We start from the raw sequence: 16,007 nt of genomic DNA on the forward strand, positions 1-16,007 counted from the left end.
ATGCCAGCTCAAGGACACCCACGTGCAGCACGGTGGCACAATGGCTAGCACTGCTGCCTCATGGCAAAGGGACCCGGGTTCGATTCTGGCCTTGGGTAACTGTGTGGAGTTTGCACACTCTCCCTGGTCTGCATGGGTTTCCTCCGTGTGCTCCGGTTTCCTCTGACTGTCGAAAAACGTGCAGGTTAGGGGTAGGCGCCTGGAAGCGTGCCTCATGAGGGTGCTCCCTCAGAGGGTTGGTGCAGTCTCGATGGGCTAAATGGCCTCCTTCTGTACTGCAGGGATTCTATGGAAAAGCACCTCTGCCCCGCCACAAACCTGCTGACCCTTGCAATCGATTCCATCCCCTATCCCAGCCATGTCTCAGGCTAAACCACAGCCTTCATATCATATTTGATACTGAGCACAGTTTCTGACTCCATCGCCGGGATTCTTCAATCCCGCGGCTAAGTTCTTAAGCCGGCGTGAAAAGCGTCGTGAACCACTCCGGCATCAACGGTCCTCAATTGTCTGGTATGCTCCCCTTCCCAGTGGGCTAGATCGGCGCTGGAGTGGTCCCCGCAGCTCCAGCCGGCGTGGCATGGCCGGCGTGAGTTTGCGCATGCCCATGGGTTCCCGTCTCCGCGCCCCAGCTCCGGACAATGTGGCGGAGCCAAACAGAGTCCCGGCATGGAGGAACATTGGACCCACGGAACCAGCCCACCCGCTGATCGGTAGGCCCTGATCGTGGGCCAAGCCACCGTGGAGGCTCCCCCCAGCGTTGGATCCCACTGCCTCCCCCTCCAGGGTGGCCCCCGCAGAGACAGCTTCAAGGTCCTGCCATAAGGGACCTGAGTAACCCATGCCAGCGGGCACTCTGCAACTTAATTCACTGCTGCTGAACTCTTATCCATGACATCTTCACACTCAACTACTACAGTGGTTGCCTGCCAGTCTCCCATTCTCCATTTGATTAAAGCTTTGTAGCCATATATGATCGCCAAGTTCTGTTTGCCATGATTCTAACTCCCAATAACTAATTTGAATTTCACATTCTAGTGTCCAAATCACTCATCTTTCCTCACCTCTGTAACCTGGTCTTCCACCACCGCCTCTTTATTCCTCCGACTCTGGCCTACTGTTTCTTTCCCCAATTCGCCCACTACTGGAGGACCACTAGCTCCTATGCTGTGGAAATTCATTTCTAAATCCTTCCAGTTGTTCATCTTCCACTCCTCTTTTAAAATGTCCCATAAAGTGAAACTTTTTGACCAAGCAGCTGGTCAGTTCTTATAATATATCCATCCACCTTTGACTCGACATACATTTTTTCATCCATTAAACAATCAAGGGATTGTGAATTTTAGGTGTAATGCTGCACTTCCTTCCATTAGTATCCGAACATAAAAGCAGCTGATGTAGATATATTTTACTCCGATGTATCAATTCAGGATTCAATTAGCAACAGCCATAAAAAGATAATCAATTCCTGAAAATTAACTGAATTCATAGTTATGGGTGTACAAGTTTGATATATTTTTTTTAAACTCTCAATGAGAGAAGTTAAATCCTGGTTCTGGATCACTGTCCGTGTGGTTTGCACATTCAATCCGTGGTTGCGTGGGTTTCACCCCCACAAACCAAAGATGTGCAGGGTAGATGGATTTGCAACGCTAAATTGCCCCTTAATTGGATACTAATGTTTGACAAAGCTACAGTAAGTATATTAATGTACTTATTTCTTTAGCTTCCACACGAATGCTCAATATGTGAAATATCATTGAATCTGGAATCCGAAATACAGCTGCAATGCAATAGCCTTCAAGAAAATTTTTAGTTCAATTAACTGCGATCAAGCAAATGATTCAAAGGATAATTGCAATGTAAAACAAAAAGAAATACTTCACAAAGCTCAGAATTGGAAACCAAATCTCCATGTACATATGCTGGGATCATATGACAGGAGTAGAACTCCAAAATTATTTGTCCATGTCCTTAATACTCTTTCTTTAAATGGACTTTATGATAAACCAAAAAAGACGATTGCTACAAGTTACATAACCACAGGGTTGGCCCCCTGTATGGGAGCTTCTCCAGAAGTTCTCAGAACAAAATAATTATTTGCTCAGATTCTGGAATCTTTCTCCTCATCGTGCAGACCCCTTGAATCACAAAAATACCAAGAGACTTGCACATTAGCACTCTTTTATGCCTACAAAGCTGCTCATGTATCACATCTGAGACTGACAAGGCCCATTTTGAAAGGGATACCGTTTGCATCAGATAAGCTCACCTTGCTAGCGGAGGAGTCGGCAGTCTGCCTGTACAATGGCTTCCCAAACACTTGGCCCTCAACATAGATGGTACTTCTTTCAACAACTAATGGCGGGGACATTATCAACTCTCAAGTCAAAACCAATTCCAAACATTGTATAAACATCCATTTGAAGTCACTGGAAACGGAAGGTCACATTACACAAATGACCATTTTAAAATCCCTATATGCATTTGAGAAATGAACAGGTCAGTGTGCTAGTTTAACATACAGCTGGTCATCCACCAAGCAGCAGGCCCTTCCAGACAGAACAATAGCCTCTACCTTAAAGCCCATCTTTGCTTACAGAACCAACCCAAACTCTGTACACTTACTTCAGCTTATGGTAAGAACCAACTGAAAAACAAATACTACAACTCCAGCTGGCTGAATTTAAACTCCTACGTGAAAAATTCCTCATTACACTCTGACTTTGGGCTCTGGAAAACACATTAATAATTATCATTTCAGTGATTCTTTTACTGTAGGTGAGTAGTATAGCATTTGCTTTTCAGTTGGTGCTGCATTTATTGCAGACAGAATTGAATACAAATTTAGGAAGGTTATTATTCACTTAAATGAAACACTAAAAGTGAAACTAAGCCTGGAGTACTGTGTGCAATATTGGGTCATCTTATTTAAGGAAGGTTAGAATACATTGGATGCAGTTCAGAGATGTTTTACACAACCAATCCCTAGAATGAGCAGGTTGTCTTATGAGGAAAGCTTGGACAGGTTAGGCCAGTATCCAATGGAATTTAGAAGAGTAAGAGGTGACTTATTTGGAACATACAAGGTCCTGAGGAATCATGAAAGGCTGGATGCAGGGAGGATGGTTCCTCTTGAAGAGAACCTAAAAGGAGGGATTATGGTTTAAAAATGGGTCACTCATTTAAACCAGAGAGGAGGTGAAATCTTTTCTCCCAGAGGGTTGAGAGTCTTCCTGAAAAGGAAGCAGACTATTTGAATATTTTTAAGGCAGATGTGGATAGATTCTTGGTTAGCAAGGGGTGATAGGTTGTTATCGGGAGAAGGCGGTATATAGATTTGAGGTTACAATCAGGTGAGCCACAGTCGTATTAAATGACAGGGTAGGTTTGCGGGGTCAAATGGCCTACTCCTTGTTATTATGTCCTTAGTTCGTGTTTGGAGTGGGACCTTGAGGACCTCCTTTCCCCGAATTTTTCAATGTGGAATAAGATTCTGAGTTAACCCTAACTTGGGTTCGCTGTGGGTTATTAATGAATTAATTATTAATGAAAACACACCATCACTCATTTGTTTTTACATTTTCTGCTTACGGACAAGTGATACAAGATTGATAATTCTGCTATTTTTAGGGTTTGTTGTATGAATTTCACTTCTTAAATGGCTTAGTTTGAATTTCCGTTAGTGAGACAATGGGCAGTCAAGGCAGGTGGGATGTTTTGCAACTATTGTGTTTGTGAGGAACAGGCATTTAGTTGTTTTACGACTTGAGTTGCCGAAGAGTGTACATTCAGCAGCTCAGTTTGTAGAAAGGGCTAGACGTAGGATCTTAGAATTATGCCTTATTTTCAAACAAATCATCCATTGCTTTAATGATCTGTACCAGAAGAATATCTTTAATCTTTGATACTATGATTTGTTCTTAATTCTTTTGCATCTGTAGGGCTTGGGTTAAAGTACGTTGATAAATGGACATGGTTTTGTTCATAGCTGCTCTGTATCTAGATGAAATGTATCCATAAGACCTTAAGGTGCAGGAACAGAATTAGGCCATTCAGCCGATCAAGTCTGGTCTACCATTTGATCATGGCTGATATGTTTCTCATCCCCATTTTCCTGCTTTGGCCCCATCACCCCTTATCAAGAACCTATCTATCTCCATCTTAAAGTGACTTGGCCTCCACAGCCTTCTACAGCAATGAGTTCCACAGATTCACCACCCTGTTGCTAAAGAAATTCCTCCTCATTTCAGTATGAAAGGACCATCCCTTTGTCTGAGGCTGTGCCCTCGGGTTCTAATTGTGTCCTACTAGTGGAAACATCTTCTCCGCATCCACTATCTAGGGCTCTCAGTATTCCATAAGTTTCAATAAGATCCTCCCCTCATCAATCTAAATTCAATTAGTTTGCAATGGAATGTAAACTCTTGATGGGGCCCAAGGAAACAACATATTAGTCAATATGGCTCCAGTTACAGGGGTGGGTGACATAACACAATTCACATCCTAAGCCAATGGAAGAGATGAATTTGAACTACTTTGAAATAAGGGAAGAGGAATAATGAGAAGTGGGGATAACATTTGGAATTGTTGTTGGCACAATGTTACCATGGCTTCTGTGGTATGACAGTTCAATGTGACTTCAAAGACAGAGAAGAGAGAGACATCACCTCGACAGGCAATGCTCAAGAACTCCTAGGAACTTGAGGGATGTGGAACTCCTTATGTTGTCTTCACTGCTTTGGTGTTAAGTATATGAAAAATCTTGCTGAAAAAATTCTACTTGATTCATACATACAAGGGGTGTCATCGTGGCACAGTGGTTAGCACTGCTGCCTCACAGCTCCAGGGTCCCAGGTTCATTTCTGGCCTCGGGTGACTGTGTGGAGTGGCACTTTCTCCCCGTGTCTACATGGGTTTCCTCTGGATGCTCCGGTTTCCTCCCACAGTCCAAAGATGTGCCGGTTAGGTGGATTGACCATGCTAAATTGCCCCTTAAGTGTTCCAAAGGTTAGGTGGGGTTACTGGGTGACAGGGATAGGGTGGAGGCATTGGATTAAGTAGGGTGCTCTTTCCAAGGGCTGAGGCACACTTGATGGGCCGAATGCCTTCTTCTGCACTATAAATTCTATTTATAACTTGTAGATCAAGCACAACTGAGGACCCTAATGTTAGAAATTAAGAATTCAGGTCCGAGAAGTGTTTTATACTACAAAACCCTCAAATCTTAGTGGTAAGAGAAAATCAGTGTGGTTTGTGTGTCTCTGTCCATATTAAATTAAAAATAAATTGGGCTGCAAATATAAATTTAGTGAACAAGAAAACATTTAGCTTTCTTCAGCAAATTTCCAAATCAACACCTGAACTCTTTGGAGGTGTAAAACATATAGCTATTACTACTTTTATACAATTGTCTGGCAGCCAGAAGCACAGAATCAAAGTTATTTACTGTACAGGTGGTCATTTGATTCTTCATATCTTTTATTGGCTTTTACACCCGCAGAATAACTCCAATTTAAACTCACTGCCTCTCCACGGCATTTTGTTTCAAATATTTATCCAATTTCCATTCAAAGATGTGACAAACCAAAATTTAACCACACACTATTGTAAAGCATTTTGTATTCCAACAACTACCCGTGCAAATACATTTACGTTGAAAGTCTTCTCACTCCCTTTAAGTGAGAGTTTTAAATTGGTAACCCATCACCACTGACACTGTGTACCTTGTGTTGCCCTATTATGTATTTTCATGTACTAAATGATCTGTTTGAGCTGTTTGCAGAAAAATACTTTTCACTGTACCTCGGTACACGTAACAATAAACAAATCTAAATCCAAAATTTCTCTATTCATACCAAAACTCTGCATAAAAGTTTGAAAAATATCTTCTTTAAATCTTCTACTCACCTTTTATGCTGCAGTTGAAAATAATTATCGTATCGCTTGTCACATTATGATAGTTTCCCATCCAGTTTCCCATCCTGAACAGCATCCTGGAGACGCCAGATAAACACTTGCTAAGACTCTAATGTCCTTTCTATAAGTGAAATATTCAAGATTGTACATAATATTTTAACTGTGATCCAACCCACATTGGTACAAATTCTACATTGCTTCTTTACTCTGTAGTTTATGCTCCCATCTTAAAGTCCAAATTTCAACTGCCTTTTAAAAAAAAAATAAGCATTAACTATTGGCACTTGCACGAAGATGACCCAAATTTCTGTATCCCGAGAACAAAAGCAAACTGAGAATTTACCCCTTGGGCATACCGCCTCCATCCCATCAGCATTCTAAAACAACTATCTGCTTACCGTAATTGTTCCTTGTTCCGGAAACCTTTGTTTCAAGCTGGCACTTATACTTTTCTCCATTCTTCGGGACTTTGCTTCTCCTCCAATTTTTCTCTCCCCCTCCTCCTTCATATTCACCTGCCTCTGTTCAAAGTTTGTTTGAATCTCACTTCCATCAGCCCACAGATACTCTCTTCCACTCATAACATTCTCTGACAGATGCACAAAGGCACCTCCGCTACCTCCTGATGAGCAACAGCCCAAATTGCTTCACCTTTCCCCCTTGCTGAATTTTCTACGCACTGGGAGGTATCATTATCAAGCTCCTTCCCGTCTTGCTCACCCCACACAACATTGCCACAGACTAACTGACTGCATTTCACTCCAAAATGTATTTTCTCCCGTGAAAATTACCCGGAGATTGGAATGTAATTTAAAGATGTCTTGTTACAATGGGGAGTTCCGGCGAGTGGAACACTCCACTGTATAAAACACATCGATGTGGGCAGAACAGTGGTGCAGTCGTTAGCACTGCTGCCTACGGCGCTTAGGACCTAGGTTCGGTCCCGGCCCCTGGTCACTGTCTTTGTGGAATTTGCGCATTCTCCCCATGTCTGCGTGGGTGTCACCCCCACAACCCAAGAATGTGCAGGTTAGGTGGATTGGCCACGCTAAATTGTCCCTTAATTGGAAGAAAATAATTGGGTACTCTAAATTTACTTTAAAAAACGGGGCTGTGTGCGGCCTCGGACGTGCATTCCCCATTCAAGCCCCTTATCCAATGCGAGTCGTGAGTGTTAGGAAACATGTGGCTAAATGTGCTCAAGTGGGGACTTTGGCCCCTTTTGGAAAAATTGCACCTTCAAACCACAAGTTACTTTTTCCCCAGAGTGAAAATATTGTGGCAAACGTTTCTGCTATCTTTTTGCTCACTTACTTCAACAGCTTAGGGTTCATGTCAACAAGTATTATTTAGTTAAATTCCAGCTCTTTAACTTATACTTTTCTCCTGGCAATCATTTTGTACTAGGCCCAGTTATCCAAATGCAGCATCAATGGCCTTCCCTCCATCATAAGGTCAGAAGTGAGGATGTGTGCTGATGACTGCACAATCTTCATTTGAAACTCATCACATACTGAATCAGTCCATTCCCATATGCAGCAAGACCTGGACAATATTCAAGCCTGAGCTATAAACGGCAAGTTACATTCGTGCCACATAAACGACAGGCAATGACCATCTGGAACAAGAGAGAAACCACCCGTCTCCCATTGACGTTCAGTGGGATTACCATAATTGAATCCCCCACTATCAACATCCTGGTCGGTTAGCAATGGGCAGAATATGAATTGGACCAGCCATATAAATACTGTGGCTGCAAGAGGAGGTCAGAGGCTGGGAATTCTGTAGAAATGAACTCACCTACTGACACCCCCAATCATATGCACCATCTACAAAGCATAAGTCAGGACTGTGATGGAATACTCTTCATTTGTCGAGACAAATGCAGCTCTAACAGCACTCAAAAACCCGACAGTATTCAGGACAAAGTGATCTGCTTATTTGCTACACCATCCACAACCTTCGACATCCACATTTGCTTGGCATGGGAGAGGAAACATCCAGTGGTCCCATTAGGTACAAACAACAAAGTTAGAACTAGGAACGAGGTTCTGAATAGAGCTTGACACTAAATTAAAAAGCAAAACCTCAAAAAAGGTAATAATTGCTTGATTATTATCTGAACCATGTGCTCATAACATTAGTGAGATGAATATGTAACTCAAATCCTGGTGTGGGAGAAGAGGGCTCAAGTTCGTGTATCACTGGGTACTGGGCAAAGTGGGGATTGTACCATTGGGGTGGACTACACCTGAAACATCCAGGCACCCATGTTCTGGCAAATCACATAGCTAGGGAAGAGGAGTGGTTTTAAGCTAAATAGTTGGGCAAGGGATCAAATTTGGGAGATGCGATAAATCAAAGAATAAGACACTAGAGTAAGGTATTAATGTAGAAAATATCAAACAGGCTGTGACAGGGTGAGACAGACAGAGTACAGGGAGTACAAAACTAAAAGTGAATCAAGGCTATAAATTACAAAAATGATGAAAGATCAACATAAAATCTCTATCTGAATGCATGTAACATTCAAAACAAAACAGGTGAACTCAAGTGCACAAACAGAAATAAAAATGATAGATATTTCAGAGACGTAGCTGCAGAATGACAGATTGGGACCTGAATATTGAAGGGTATGCAAATCTAGATAGGACAGGAAGCTGGGAAAAGATAGGAGGTGGCTTTGTTAATTAATGATGATATTAGCACATTAGAGAAGAATGACCCAAGTTCAGGAAACCAGATTTGGTAAAACTGAAGGAGTCACTTGTGGAATGGTGTACAGCACCCATAACCGTACCTAGACTTGATGCAGAGATGCCGTCATTGGACTGGGGTGGGCACAGTAAGAAGTCTTACAACACCAGGTTAAAGTCCAACAGGTTTGTTTGGAATCACGAGCTTTTTGGAGCATAGCTCTTTCATCATCTGATGGAAATTAGTGAGGCCACATCTGGAGTACCATGTACAGTAATGGCGTCGGGGGGGGGGGGGGGGGGGACGGTTGCACAGTGGTTAGCACTGATGCCTCATGGCACCATGGACCCAGGCTCGATCCCGGCCCCAGATCACTGTTCATGTAGAATTTGAACATTCTCCCTGTGTCTGCTTGTGTCCCACCCCCACAAGATATGCAGAGTAGATGGATTGGCCACGCTAAATTGCCCCTTAATTGAAAATAAAGAATTGAGTACTCTGAATTTTTTTTTTAATTGTTCTTGTTATTTAAAGGAGGAAGTAAATACATTGGAAGCAGTTCAAGAAATGTTACTGAACTAATATGTGGCTTGGGTGTATTGTCTTTCAGAAGAGGTTGGACAAGCTAAGCTTGTATCTTCTAAGAGACCATGGGAACAGTACCTGCAAGACTCCCTCCAGACCACACACTCATCCGGACTTGAAACTATGTCACTGTCGCTGGAACAAAATGCTGAAATTCCCACCCAAACAGCACCAAGCATGGCAGCGCTTCCAGAATGTGGTTCACCACCACCTTCTCAAGGGCAATTAGGGATAGGAAATAAAAATGCTGGCCTAATCAGCAAAACCATAATCCAGTGAAAGAATTTTTTTTTAAACCAAGGGCAATATAGTCCAAGGTGATCACATAAGAAATGCCTGCGTCAACTTCTCAGCAACAATCACTGAAAGTAGATGAACGAGTAATCTCTTAACTATCTGCAAAATAACTCCTATGCTAACTCCTTTATATATAAAGACCACTTATGGTCATTTGGTGTAATAAAGTATTCAATTCAGTTAATAAAGCATGAGCTTGGAATCGTTGGTCCTCACAAGGAATATCAAAAGTTATTTTTTTAAAACGAACATGAATAAGAACATAAGAACATAAGAACTAGGAGCAGGAGTAGGCCATCTGGCCCCTCGAGACTACTCCGCGATTCAATGAGATCATGGCTGATCTTTTTTGGACTCAGCTCCACTTTCCAGCACAAACACCATAACCCTTAATCCTGCAAAAAAAAATCTATCTTTATCTTAAAAACATTTAAAGAAGGAGCCTCAACAGCTTCACTGGGCCAGGAATTCCATAGATTCACAACCCTTTGGGTAAAGAAGTTCCTCCTAAGCTCAGTTCTAAATCTACTTCCCCTTATTTTGAGGCTATGCCCCTAGTTCTGCTGTCACCCGCCAGTTGAAACAACCCGCCCGCATCTATCCCATCTATTCCCTTCATAATTTTATACATTTCTATAAGATCCCCCCCCCCCCGCATCCATCTAAATTCCAATGAGTACAGTCCCAGTCTACTCAACCTCTCCTCGCAATCCAACTCCTTCAGCTCTGGGATTAACCTAGTGAATCTCCTCTGCACACCCTCCAGCCCCAGTACGTCCTTTCTCAGCTAAGGAGACCAAAACAGAACACAATACTCCAGGTGTGGCCTCACTAATACCTTATATAATTGCAGCATAACCTCCCTAGTATTAAACTCCATCCCTCTAGCAATGAAGGACAAAATTCAATTTTCCTTCTTAATCACCTGTTGCACCTGTAAACCAACTTTTTGCGACTCATGCACTAGCACACCCAGGTCTCTCTGCACAGCGGCATGTTTTAATATTTTATCATTTAAATAATAATTCATTTTGCTATTATTCCTACCAAAATGGATAACCTCACATGTGTCAATATTGTATTCCATCTGCCAGACCCTAACCCATTCACTTAACCTATCCAAATCCCTCTGCAGACTTTCGGTGTCCTCTGCACTTTTTGCTTTACCACTCATCTTAGTGTCGTCTGCAAACTTGGACACATTGCACTTGGTCCTCAACTCCAAATCATCTATGTAAATTGTGAACAATTGCGGGCCCAACACTGAACCCTGAGGGACACCACTAGCTACTGATTGCCAACCAGAGAAACACCCATTAATCCCCACACTTTGCTTTCTATTAATTAACCAATCCTCTATCCATGCTACTACATTACCCTTAATGCCATGCATATTTATCATATGCAGCAATCTTTTGTGTGGCACCTTGTCAAAAGCTTTCTGGAAATCCAGATATACCACATCCATTGGCTCCCCGTTATCTACCGCACTGGTATGCCCTCAAAAAATTCCACTAAATTAGTTAGGCACAACCTGCCCTTTATGAACCCATGCTGCGTCTGCCCAATGAGTGTTGCATGTTTTACTTGAGTGTATTACGCGTTTATTGGAGTGCATTAACACGCCTCCGTTTAAAGGCCGTGTGCTTAACACTACTACAGCTCTGTGTATGTATTTTCAGCTCGGAGTCGCCAGGTGCCGTATTTAGACACCTCACAAGTATTTCAAGGTCAGGTTCAAAGTAATAAAACTATACACCGATTAGTAAGTTCAAACGATTGATATTTATTATACAAATATAATAAATACGCATGCATACGCTAAAGACTAATACTTATTTCTACTATTAAACGACTAAATACTTATCTAAGTAGGAACCAGCAAGGTCAGGGGACAAGGCCTTTGTTCCTTTCCGGACTGCACCTTCTGTTCTCTAATAGTCGGCTAGATTATAGGTAATGCCGGGGTCACGTAGCGAGCGTCGTTTGGCACTTACTGAACGATGGCTGGTGCTCAACGGCTGGTGATGGAAGACAGGATCTGGAGGCTGGAGTCGGAGTCAGAACAGCAGTCCAAGCCGGAGCACAAAAACAGACAGAACCATGTGCGGGGTCTACCTTTATAGGTCCCCCAATGTCCGTGCCTCTTCGGGGCGGGCCTCTACCTGCCATGTATTGATTGGGTCATTTCCCAATCGATATCTTACAAATCCCCCAATCTGAGGGTCTCTTCTCGATGGGTGGGGCGGTCTCTAGGGTCTTTTGTGATGGATACTTCTGGTGCCGTTTCGTCTAGGCGTCCACTCAAAGTATCCATTCAAACTCAAATGTTGCTATTGTGTGGGCCCAGATCTGGATCGCCTCATTACTATGCAAAGCGTTTTGCTATTTACACCTTTGGTTGAGATCTTGCACCTGGCCATAAACTAGTTTCGATACGTGCAGAATGCTAATTAGCCTTTGCAGACTGCTTGTCCTGGCTAAGACTGTTTTCTCCCTACAGTCTTAGCAGTTCTCCATTTTGTTAGCCCAGTGTCCATCTTAGGTGGCTACATGAGACAATTTCCATCCAGTTGCCTCACTATTTCTTCCTTGATGATAGATTCCAGCATCTTCCCTACTACCGAAGTTAAGCTAACTGGCCTATAATTACCCGCTTTCTGCCTACCTCCTTTTTTAAACATTGGTGTCACGTTTGCTCATTTCCAATCCGCCGGGACCACCCCAGAGTCTAGTGAATTTTGGTAAATTATCACTAGTGCATTTGCAATTTCCCTAGCCATCTCTTTTAGCACTCTGGGATGCATTCCATCAAGGCCAGGAGACTTGTCTACTTTTAGCCCCATTAGCTTGCCCATTACCACTTCCTTAGTAATAACAATCATCTCCAAGTCCTCACCTGTCACAGCCTCATTACTATCAGTCGCTGGCATGTTATTTGTGTCTTCCACTGTGAAGACCGGCCCAAAAAACGTTAAGTTCCTCAGCCATTTCCTCATTTCCCATTATTAAATCTCCCTTCCCATCCTCCAAAGGACCAATATTGACCTTAGCCACTCTTTTTTGTTTTATATATTTGTAGAAACTTTTACTGTCTGTTTTTATATTCTGAGCAAGTTTACTCTCAATCTATCTTAATCTTCTTTATAGCTTTCTGCTGGCCCCTAAAGATTTCTCAGTCCTCTAGTCTCCCACTAATCTTTGCCACTTTGTATGCTTTTTCCTTCAATTTGATACTCTCCCTTATTTCCTTAGATATCCACGGTCGATTTTCCCTCTTTCTACCGTCCTTCCTTTTTGTTGGTATAAACCTTTGCTGAGCACTGTGAAAAATTGCTTGGAAGGTTCTCCACTGTTCCTCAACTGTTTCACCATAAAGTCTTTGCTCCCAGTCTACCTGAGCTAGCTCTTCTCTCATCCCATTGTAATCTCCTTTCATTAAGCACAAAACACTCGTGTTTGATTTTACCTTCTCACCCTCCACCTGTATTTTAAATTCCACTATATTATGATCGCTCCTTCCGAGAGGATCCCCAACTATGGGATCATTAATCAATCCTGTCTCATTACACAGGACCAGATCTAGGACCGCTTGTTCCCTCGTAGGTTCCATTACATACTGTTCTGGGAAACTATCATGGATAGATTCTATAAACTCCTTCTCAAGGCTGCCTTGACCGACCTTTTTAAACCAAATCAGCATGTAGATTAAAATCCCCCATGATAATTGCTGTACCATTTCTACATGCAGTTATTTCTTTGTTATTGCCTGCCCCACCATAATGTTACTATTTGGTGGCCGATAGACTACTCCTATCAGTGACTTTTTCACCTTACTATTCCTGATTTCCACCCAAATGGATTCAACCTTATCCTCCATAGCACCCTTACTATTGCCTGGAAGTCATCCTTAAATAACAGAGCTAAACCACCTCCTTCGCCATCCTCTCTGTCCTTCCAAATAGTTTGATACCCGTGGATATTTAACTCCCAGTTGTGACCATCCTTTAACCATGTTTCAGTAATGGCCACTAAATCATAGTCATTCACGATGATTTGCGCTATCAACTCATTTACCTTATTCCGAATACTACGAGCATTCAATACTACGAGAATACGAATGATACATGTTTCTTCTGACGTCACTAAGTATCTCTAACCAGTGACTAAATGCCTTGTCACCTTATTTAAATCAGCAAGAGAGTAGGTCTAAGATTGATACTAGCAGATAGACCCACCCTTTATCCAATTAATGAAAACCAGAGTTAATATTGCCTAGATTACCTTGCATAAAATTTGTTGACTGCAATATCAAAGCTCCAGAGAACACTTAGAACAAATATGCTCTCAGAAATATTTTCTGACCGTCCTACACAAGTAACTGTATTAGATGGTTTATTTGCGCAGAATTGAGTTCATGGCATCCACTATTCTTATTGTGTAAAAAGCAGCAATTGATGGGAAGAGAATATTATGGCACAAAATCTCCATTGAGAGTAATGAAATTGGAAGAAGAGTATTTTTTTAATTCTACTTTTTTTTTTCTATTCCTTTCCTTGTCCCCTCTCTTTCTTTCATTGTCTAATTTGACTCCAAAGTCTATTTACGCAGCAATTGCAGCGGAATACTCGTGAATTCATAGCATCCACCATTCTTATTGTGTAAAAACAGCAGCAATTAATGGAAAGAGTATTAGGGCGCAATATTTCCATTGAGAGTAATGAAATTGGTGGGTGAGGAAAATCTACTTTTCCTTTCTATTCCTTTTCTTGTCTAATTTGACTACAATTCATCTCATTTCCTTCTCCACCGTTCACCGCATTTCTTTCTTCAGCCTTATACTTAGCTGGTTAAGCACACAAACCATTGGACCTGACATTTGCTGTTCATGACACTGAGTCTATCTATTCCAACGACCAGTGTGCAAAAATAGGTCTGATTTTAAGAGAGGTAAAAAAAATCCAAGTTATTGCGTTCGCTGAGAACTGCATCATTACAGCCATTTTCAGACCATTAAAAAGCTTTACCTACGATTTTTGTGCGTTTTCAGCATGTACTTTGGAAACATTAACTTTTCAATTTCACTTATTTTGTAAACAACAAGAATCTCATTGCTGACAAAGAACATAATTGTGATCCAAATTTTCCCTCTGCAAACACATGAAAATTTGATACATTTATTAAATGTGGGTTGTATTAAAACAACACGTAGACATTATTTAACAATTATCTCAAATAAAAGTCAGAACAACATTCTCCAGGGTCACCAGTTCTGCAAATTGGATAGAATGTTTCAGAGTGAGATTTGTGTCAAAACTCAATCGAATAACACTACAAAGTACATGAATTTATTCACACATAGCTCTTATGCTAGAGTAGGTTAAAAAAAACTATGTAATTAGATTCTGCTATTGTATCTGTAACATATGCACATCATTGGCAGTCCAATTCTACAAAAGGTGGGGTAAATTAAGAACAGCATGATTAACAGTATTGGGATTCAGAGCATTTCCAGTAAGAGATAGCATTGATAAGCCGATTGTGAACAGGAATAAATATTAGTGGCATTTAAGAATCAGAATTTTAATTTTTAGATGTTCATGATTTATTTTTATATTCATGTTGTACAACTTTATGGACCAGAAAAAAAATTGGCATTATTTGCAATTCACCGTTCAGCAAACATTGGTTTCAAATATAACTTAAAGCTTGTACGTTAATTCCTTAAGGTTTCAAAAGCCAAAGGGTTGTGAAATGGAATTAAGAAACATTCTGACATTTAACCTGCAGAAAAAGAATAACCTGCAACATAAACATATGTCTCACGATTTGAATAGAGCCACAGATCAGGGCACAGGCAAAAGTGCAAAGAACAAGACTGTCACCTCATGGCAACGGCAAATAGTTTTAATACCTTCAAGTCCCCAAAACCGGCGGCTCGCCACACGACGACTGAGATATTGGTAACAAAATACATGGTATACAACGAATCGCTGTAACGGTGAAGCTTTGCTCCTTACCCTGAACATCTGGGTCCCTCCCACTTTCAGACAGGACTTTGGGTAATGAAGTCCTTCTTTTTCAGTGGTTAAGTTGGATGAGAGAGCCCGAGGCTGGAGTGGTCCTGGCTTAACCCTCGGCACCTTTGATCTGAGGGAAGATGTCCAGCCACGGTCCCCCGCCAACCCCCCTGTACAAACACAAGACCCACTGGATCGATAATGCACACCAACACCCTCAACTCAGCTCAATTCCGATTGACAAACGTTGCAACCTACCCCAGCACCAGCCCCTCCTTTCACTTCCATTGGCTGAACGCTGCCCCTAAGCCCCGCCTTGCGCTCGTACCCACTTGCCACTGGGTAATTATGCTGTCAATCGGGAGAGGAGCGTGGTTTGGGGGCAGGGTTGGTTGCGGGGAGAAAATGAATTCACGTACGTGGCGTTTGGAGATCCGACTCCACTTGGAGGGGATGTGACGTCAATGTGGTAAGGGGTTATTTGTGCTG

At 42.0% G+C, this 16,007-nt stretch overlaps 1 protein-coding gene across 5 annotated transcripts in view; it reads right to left on the reverse strand.

Annotated features, from left to right (window-relative positions):
* The window catches only part of LOC119971847 (nucleobindin-2-like), an 82,176-nt gene extending 66,392 nt beyond the window's left edge, over positions 1 to 15,784 (reverse strand). For 3 of the 5 annotated variants that reach the window (XM_038808058.1, XM_038808057.1, XM_038808061.1), the window contains exon 1: positions 15,413 to 15,784. In XM_038808058.1, the coding sequence (XP_038663986.1) occupies positions 15,413 to 15,475 (63 nt within the window). In that variant the 5' untranslated portion in view covers positions 15,476 to 15,784. The remainder of the gene's footprint in view (positions 1 to 15,412) is intronic. The other 2 variants (XM_038808056.1, XM_038808059.1) reach the window with 2 other exon arrangements.
* Between the last annotated feature and the right edge of the window lie 223 nt (positions 15,785 to 16,007).

Source organism: Scyliorhinus canicula, chromosome 9, assembly GCF_902713615.1.
Source record: "Scyliorhinus canicula chromosome 9, sScyCan1.1, whole genome shotgun sequence".
In the NCBI taxonomy this organism is placed as follows: domain Eukaryota; kingdom Metazoa; phylum Chordata; class Chondrichthyes; order Carcharhiniformes; family Scyliorhinidae; genus Scyliorhinus; species Scyliorhinus canicula.